This window comes from Drosophila biarmipes, chromosome 3L (genome assembly GCF_025231255.1).
Source record: "Drosophila biarmipes strain raj3 chromosome 3L, RU_DBia_V1.1, whole genome shotgun sequence".
NCBI lineage: Eukaryota > Metazoa > Arthropoda > Insecta > Diptera > Drosophilidae > Drosophila > Drosophila biarmipes.
The window spans coordinates 27,619,818-27,628,411 of NC_066613.1; the positions used below are offsets into that span (position 1 = coordinate 27,619,818).

General features: G+C 46.6%; 1 protein-coding gene across 1 annotated transcript; it reads right to left on the reverse strand.

Moving 5' to 3' along the window:
- Window positions 1-4,402: 4,402 nt before the first annotated feature.
- LOC108030852 (protein extra-macrochaetae) lies at window positions 4,403-8,389 on the reverse strand. The gene is made up of 2 exons (XM_017103994.3): window positions 7,569-8,389; window positions 4,403-5,555 (listed from the first exon to the last, which is right to left on the reverse strand). The coding sequence occupies exons 1-2, from the start codon at window positions 8,127-8,129 to the stop codon at window positions 5,520-5,522; spliced, it is 597 nt and encodes a 198-aa protein (XP_016959483.1). The 5' UTR covers window positions 8,130-8,389; the 3' UTR covers window positions 4,403-5,519.
- Between the last annotated feature and the right edge of the window lie 205 nt (window positions 8,390-8,594).

Genomic DNA, 8,594 nt, shown 5'->3' on the forward strand with positions numbered 1-8,594 from the left:
CGGCGGTGGGCTGCTGCGACTCTGACCCCTTGTCTTGCGATCAAATGTCAGGCGGCACAGAAGTTGCAACTGCAACTGCAACTGCAGCAGCCGCACCTCTCGACCATTGTCATCGGCATTGTTGGGCGAAAAGCCGAAACCGCGACTGAGTCCTACCACTCAGAGCTGTCATTAGGCCAACATGTGGCGGCCACTGAACCACGGCAGCAGCAGCACCACCCCTTTCTGCACCGCCTTCGAGCACCACCACCCATGACAAAGCCACAATGGCCGGGTGACGCAGCTGAAATCAATGCTGACCAGGCCCCTGGACTCCGACTCCCTCTCCCACTCCCAAATCCCACTTTGACCATTCCCGATCCTCAGCTGCCTTCTGGCCAACTTCCGCCAGCTGATGGAGCTCGACTCCGGTGGTAGCTGGTCGCAGCCTGGGCTTCCGATTCGAGCACCTGACTCGAAAGGCGACTAAACAAACGCGGAGAAACCATTAGAAGCACTAAAGGAAATATGTATCCTGCTGTTTGCCCCGAAATACTTGTTTTTTGGCCAAATATACGCGTTTTGCCTATACCAATTTGGGTGTAACTTGGTCAAAAATGGCCCGAAATTGAAAAGACGCACTGTTTTGGACAGCTAAAAAGTTAGACGATTGAACGAAGCCATTTCCTGTCTGATTCCAAAAAATTAAAATTTTTGCAAATTTTCAATTTTTTACAAGGGGTAGCATCGTCTTTTTTTGCGAAAATGGGTCAAAAATAAAATTTTTAAGGTGTGAATGCCATTTTATTGGAAATTTTATTACGAGTTCAACAAGGTATGATTTTCCACTTTTGAACCATTACTTTTCTTGTTTCGCCCAAAATACTTATTTTTTTGAGTGAAAAATTAGCACTTTTGTTTTTTGGCCTAAAATCGACATTTTGCTTTCACCTTTTTTGGTGTAACTTGGTCAAAAATGGCCCGAAATTAAAAAGACGCACTGTTTTGGACAGCTAAAAAGTTAGACAATTGAACGAAGTCAGTTTCTGTCTGATTCCAAAAAATTAAAATTTTTGCATATTTTTGATTTTTTACAAGGGGTAGCATCGTCTTTTTTTGCGAAAATGGGTCAAAAATAAAATTGTTAAGGTGTGAATGCCATTTGATTGGAAATTTTATTACGAGTTCAACAAGGTATACCATTCTACTTTTCGACCATTACTTTTCTTGTTTCGCCCAAAATACTGATTTTTTTGAGTAAAAAATTAGCACTTTTCTTTTTTGGCCAAAAATCGATATTTTGGTTTCAGCATTTTTGGTGTAACTTGGTCAAAAAAAAGTGAGACAATTAAACGCAGTAATTTTCTGTCTGATTCTAAAAATTTGATCAAACATAATATTATTTGTGGGAACATTGCTACCAACTTCCCCACAACTGTGCGCTTACATATGTTTCCCAGTAGTAGTACACTGGAACCCCAACGTGGACTCGGTTTCGATTTCCTAATTCGCGTGGAACTCTCACCCAGTTTTTCCGCTTTTCCCCGCTTTTCGCCGCAAAGACAGATGGCCGCTTCAATTACACAAAAGTCAGGCGCTTTTGGTTCCCCTTAACCCCTTGTTGGCCCACCTCCGGCAGCTTAGCCCCTGGAAAAGTTGCCGAGCCGTGTCCGCGCTGCTCTTACACATACATTTCAATACGGATTGGTATGGCGTTGGTGTCTTGACTTTGTTTTAGTTTTCGATTGCCGGTTTTTGTTGTTTAGCGAAACAGGTGCGTTTTGCGTTTTGCAGGTGTTTCCCAAAAGCCACCACCACAGCACCAGCAACAACGACTACGCCACAGCGGTCGCGGACTGTTTAGTAGTTACGCTTTACCGCTAGTTACACAAATTGCCATCAAGTATTACCGCCCCCGCCCCTCTACGAACGCCCCCCTCAGCCCCTGCGCAACGATCAGCGGCGCCAGTTGCGCATGCGCATTGTGTTTCGTGTGAAAATCACAATTAAATGCGATTTTTATGCGCACCTCGCCAAAGTCGCCGGCGCTGTTGACTGCGGCTTAGCTTTCATTTCGGAGACCCCACTTGGGGCGGGAAAAAAGACAGTTAACCCCAGAAAAATCAATAGTTTATTTAATTAATAAAGGTGAACAATTAACTTTAACAAGCCTGCTTGCTCTCACAACTTTTAAAGGGGGTATGACATAATAAACTGAAGCTCACAACAATAATCTAAAAACGCAAGGCTTCAAACACAAGCCATCATTAAAATGCCAAACAATTTGTCAATATTTACCGAACGTGCTCAGGAATTAAAAAACCTTATTAGCTAGGTACCTTAAGCAGCCAAAATCAATACGTTAACACACTCGGCACTTGAGGACAGGCTTGTAAAAGTGTGTAATGCACAAAGAAAATAATGAAGCTACTAAAAAATTTACAAAATACAACACATTTTTTAAGGAAGGTCTGTGCTGAATATAAATCAACAAAAAATTCTACAAGTTCCAAATTCGCTTAAGCCTAAAGGGAGTTTTTATTGAACGACTTTGGGAAGTCAAAAACCCCAGATAACGCTCAGATACGATCGGCTTAACTCCTTAATGCCTTCCCTAATCCCCCTGGGACCTCAGGGGGTTAAGCTGGGAGATCGCCTAGCTTCGCTTAACACTCGGGAGCCCGGCTGGTTCGGGCTCAGCTGTCAGCTGCGTGGTTGGAAATGTCAGCTTGACAATTATTATGTCAAAATTTTCCGGCACGGCCATTGGAAGGCTGAGCCGGCCGAGGCGACGGCATTCGCAATCCCAATCGCGCAGTTGCCGCAGCTGTTGACTGCTACACGAGTTTTTATGGTAATTCAAGTTTCACTGATTTCTCGTCTCAGCGCAGTCGCACCCAAAAATCATTACATGGGAGAAAACCCGAGCCGCGGCCCCCAGCGGCAGCGACTAAGGTGAGCGCACTAATTGTACCTGGCCAGTGGCTCAGATCGCAGACCCCGAGCTCTGCAAACAATTAGCGCATACCAGAGTTTCGGAATCGGAGATCATTGGCCCCCAGAACGGACGACGTCGAATAAAACGCACTGCTGCAGAGAGAAAAACTTGTGTAGTGAAAAACCCTACAAATGGTTCATTGAAAGGGGGATTTATTCCCGGTACCAACACTGTCTTTAGATAGATTTGATAAGCATACACAATATTTATTCAATATAATCCTATATTCCGAAAATTTCTATGCTTGGTTCCATAAAATATAAAAGTATCTACAAGATACTTATTTTTAAAGGAGCCTTTTTCAGTGCACAGGCATGTCCCCCCTAGACAATGCATGTGAGCCGCGGCGTGGTTTTTCTTTTCCTATTATTTGCCATTGCCTGGGATTTTATTTAAAGCGACAGTGCATACCCTAACAAGCAAATAGTAATGTGGTTTGGTGGCAATGGAATGGGGAGCTCTGTACACTTAGGTAATTGCTCAATTAGTTCGGAGCAGTGTAATAAATCGTACTTCAGCGGAGATCTGTCAACCGAGATATTTTAAAAATGTATCAGGTCTGGAAATATGTGTTTCGAAAGCTGTTCTTCCTAAAACAATTTTAAAAATTAGCTTAGTCCTTCACCTATTATTTGAATATATCAGAGAATATATCAGAAAATGACATTATAGGAAGCTATTCCCCTAGAGTAGCTCGCTGACCTTAAGGGCTCTCCAAAGAGCATCCCAGATTTGCGCCTCCTAGGAAAAGCGCCCGTAGCTGCTGAAAATGTTCCCCCACTTTCCGCTGGTCCGATCCGAATTGACATTTGAATGGGGCGGCTGGCACCGAGTGCCCCGAGTTCCCGGCTCGAACAACCCGAGACTACAGTCGCAATTGCCAATTGGTCAGTGCATTGTAGTTGCAATCATTAACGCTAATAGGCCAGTAGATAGTGGGTCCGAGGGAGCGAGGGAGAGAGTGGGCCGTGGGAGTGGGAGGGGACAGCTGCGGGCGCAGCAAGAAACCCAAAAACCAAAACCAAATCCACACCCAGTGGTCAGAGAGCAAGTAAAAGGAAAAGCAGGCGGGCCGAGGCGAAGGAAACTTTTCTCAACGGAAATTTTCCGTCCGCAATTCGCACACGTGTGCAGGGCGAGTTTTCCGAGCGGCCCTAAGGGCCGTTTTACCTGGGAAACTGGGAAAACCGACCCCTAATGACAAAGGCGGCGGCTGCGTGAGAAAACTCGCTCGCCCATGGAACTGCGGACTGGCACTGCACGGCCTGGCATTATCATCCACCTCATTGTTCCGGCGATTCGTTGCACTTGTTTACATGGGAAATGGTTTTCCAGCTACTTGTCTTCAGGTAGCCACCGATTTCTCCGGCAGTTTCTGGCAGTTTCGTAATCCCCCGTACGCCCCAGAGAAAATCCATTGTGTAATTGATTTTTAATATTTTTAATTTTTGCAATTTATTAAGAGCTAAGGTTGGTTTTCTCTTTTTAGATATATATTTTTTCGCATCATCAAATGTTTTCTTTCACATCATGACAGAGTTATACCACCGAAATGGGAACAAAAGTTGTAATTTCGATTGCGGATCAAATCATAATTAAAATCGCATTACTATGCTAAAAAAACACTTTGTACAAAGTATGCTACAGATCACAGAACATATATTAATGTATATTTATAGGTTTAGTGTATTATTATGCATTATACGTTAATTCGATTACAGAGGAGGAAAACGATCCAGGGGACTCGGAAAACTACAAAATGAGGTGTGTGTTTGTCTGCTTCGTGTCTCGGGTGTGAGTGAAAATTAGTGCCTGGAAACTGCCTTCTCGAACTTAAACACTACGTCTCGCGATATAAATTAATGAATTTGAATGTGTGTGCTGCTGAGTCGGTTGTTCTTGTTGTTACTGGCTGAGGCTAATCAATAATAGGAAAATCTTCACTGATTAAAATTAATAGGAAAATCATTTGGATAGAAATCATATAGTCATATAATCATAACGCAGAATTCGACGATCGAACGTAATGCCGTACTGCCGTTTTATTGCTGATCTCTGTTTGCTTTGCATTAGTAACATTTTTTCTTGCGTTTAAACCAAAACAAAACTAAAATTAGGAAAACAAAAATATATGTGCTTTAGGTAATTTCAAGCGTTGAAGGAAAATTAAATTGTTTAAAGCTTTGCCAAGTTCTCTTCTTCGTTCGTTCCTAAGCGCCGTCCTAGTGTTAATGGTAACTGATAATCATAATGTTTACTTGCTTACGATGCTCTAATGCTAGGTTGTGTTGTTGTGTTTATAAGTGTTTAATCTAACTCTGGGCCGGGGCGAGATCCCCATTTCCCGGCCTTTCTTTCCCGCCCCGGGAGGGGGACCTGAAGAGATGCGCCTGGGCTGCGGTTTCTTGAGAGTTTCACACGTTATCTAATATGCGGAGATCTTCACACGAAGGTTGCGAGTGGAGTTTTGACTGTACTTTAATTATGCATTTAGTTAATAAGTTTGTAGTTTGTGGGCTTCCCGGCTGGGCCTCCTCCGCGCTTACGACTGCCGGCTGTCCTTCTCCGCGTTCAGTGGCTAAAAGAGAGAGCAGAGGGAAATTCCCATTAGCATTCGTATTTACGGGCGATAGAGTACAATAATTTGTTTATTAGCAGTGTTTATTTCGCCATTCTGTGTTATCAATTAATTCCCGGCTCCTCCGACTGCTCTGTTTCTACTTTTTGTTGGGGACACTCGCCGAGCAGATGATGCCGATGAGTCGGGGGATGGGGCAATAAAGAGGCGCCAAGAAAATCAAACGGGCTGTCACTGGGGTTTGTTTTGCACTTGTTTGGCTGCTCGGGCACTGAGAAAAGTGTCTCTGGGATGGGATGTGAGATGGAAGGCTGGGAGACATAGAAATCTATTTTACAGAGCTAAGATCTATACGAAAATCCCGACTAGATGGATAATGTATAAGCTGAGATTTCCCTGCATTGACATACAAGGTGATACCCCGTTGAAAGGAATCTCGATCCAGAAGATACCCGGGTTTTCCCCAGTGTCGCAGCTCTCCGCCTCGCACTCTTACTGGGGGCGGGTGTGGGAAGGGGCAGGATCCGTGGGGGGAGCACAACGTAGAAAGCGACCGACTGGCGACTGGCGACTGGCGCACAGCTGCGCGAAAATAAAAAATCCGAAAAGAAACAGCGAGGCAACCGAAAACAACCCACAGAGAGAACATTTTGAACACGTGCATTTCTTTCTACAGCCTTCTGAGTGCCCCCATGTGTTCTCCCCAGCGAGTGTGCGTGTTTTCGAAAGAATTCTCAGATTGTTGTTGCGGGGTGACACATCGCACAAACACAAACCGATATGTGTTTGTGGGTTGCAGATGTTTTGCCACAAAAAAGAGACTTACGCACCCAACAACAGGGACCTACGCGACGTGCGGGTTCGATTCCCGCTCCGAAAACTGCGCGCGGGTTCGAGACCCGTCGCTGCGAATCGGGCAAAGGGCTTTCCGCCTCCGCAGTTAATCAGCAATCGGTGGTAAAAATTAATCGCACTTGTCGGGGCCACCCAGTCGAACATTTGTTCGAAAAACCCACTGGAAAAAGCGTCTTGAACCTGTTTTCACGTGGTCTCAAACAAATTTTTTCGCCAGCATCATTAATAACCCAAAAGAGAAGAAAAGAGCCGAGCGCTAATGAAGTAAGCCAAGAGACCGAGTGGAACAAAAATACGAAGACTGATGATTCCCCAATTTCAAATTCCGTTTTCAAGCTCGCATGTGCGTGTGTGAGTGTGTGTGTGTGAAATAAATTTAAGTATCTGCAGGTGTTCATTTAAAACATCACAACAACAGAAAGGCCGCGAGAAAAAATTAACAGCTACGTATAGGCAGCCACAAAAGAAAGAAACGCTGGCGACAACAACCGCAGAACCCATACAACCGCCGAGACAGTCTGCGAAATGTCTATAAAAACGCAGTGAATTTCGGGGCGAAGATGTGGGCCGCAGGGCGGGGAGGGCGCGGATTTATTGTTGTCGAAGGCCCAGTAAGACATTTCCCAAGACGCGCCAGAGAAATGGGCAGCGTCCTCGGGAAAACCCAAAAAAAAGACGAAAAACCTCACAATACATTTGTCAATCGGCTTATGAATGAGGTCACTCGCGAAGCAAAAACAAGTAAGCCCAAACACTCTGACACTCAATTGTCTCCTACATTTGCAATGCAAATGTCGGACAGCTGCGGCCAAAATAGTGGCTCTCAGCGAAAACCCAAGCACTGCGGTCATCGAGGGGTCTCCAAAGTTCGGGTATGGTTTTCCCTATCTTGGAACCTCATAAAACTCAACTTCCTCTAAAGTAATTATCTTTACATTATGAAATTGCAGATGTAACAATTAAAGACTATTTGGAAAAAACTGTCTTTCTGCTGTACAGAGTTAAAGATCATTTTAAAGTTGGAACAGAACGTATCATATTTTCTAAGACTTTTCTAAGATTTTCTGAGCTCTCCTATCTACAATTTCGACCTCAACTTCGCTCATCCGTCCACTTCCACCTCAGCGCCTAGCGAGTTAGATCCGCTGGCAAACTCACCGTTGCTAAACTGTTGGACAGCTGCTGCTGTGACTGCGGTTGCTGCTGCTGCAGTGGCAGTTGCTGCTGCGGATGGGCGGGCGCCACGAGCGCGTTGGGCGTTTGGCGGTCGGCGAGCGGGAGGCGGGCGGCGGGACTAGAGACTTTCGCCGGCTGTTCGGCGGCCAGGCGCTGGGCGAGGACGTCGGGGTCCACTTCCGCTTCCGCCGCCGCGGCCGCCTCCACGTCCGCGTCCTCCATGTCGCTGTCCTCGTCCTCGTGGAGGCCGTTGACCGCCGTGAGGGCGGCCGCCGCATCGAAGTTGCCCATCTCGGGGTGCGTCTCCAGCTCCGTCTGCAGGTCACAGATGTAGTCGATGACGTGCTGGATGATCTCCAGCTTGGTCAGCTTGCGGTTCTTGGGCATGAAGGGCACGAGGTCCTTCAGCTTGGACAGATACATCTTCATCTCGGCGTTCTCGCCGTCGCCGCGGTGCGTGGGGTGGCGCGAGATGCGCCCGCTGGCGTTCAGGGCCGGCATTCCGGAGGCACCTGTCTGGCAGACGGCCGTCAGGGACTTCATTCTCGAGATGATCGCTTTACGCTCCTTGAGTAGAATCTTGGCGGTTGTTACACGGTCGTACCGGATTACTGGCGAGGGCTACTAGAGGTCTGCGTTTGATTTCGGTTTTGGATAGCCTGCTCTGCGAGTTGTTTGGCTTGTGGCTCACTTCACTTTGTTTGCTCACTCTGTCGAAGCTCGAGACGAAACACTTTATCCAGCGTGTTTTCTGCGTTGCGTTTTCGAATTCTGTATCTTTTTCAGCGAACGGTCGGCGCACGAATGAGTGGTGCTCGCTCAGAGCGCCGGCTTTTATACCCCCGAGGGTGGGCCACACGTAGAGCCCGATCCGAAGAGCGGCGATAGGCGGAGTCTCCGCTCTCGGGCCTCGTCGGCTGGAGAGAGAAAGGTGGTTGGAGAGACGGAGAAAGCGCGAGAGAGGCTGGGGAAAGCGCCTCTCGAGAATCCCCATGTGGACCTTGCCAC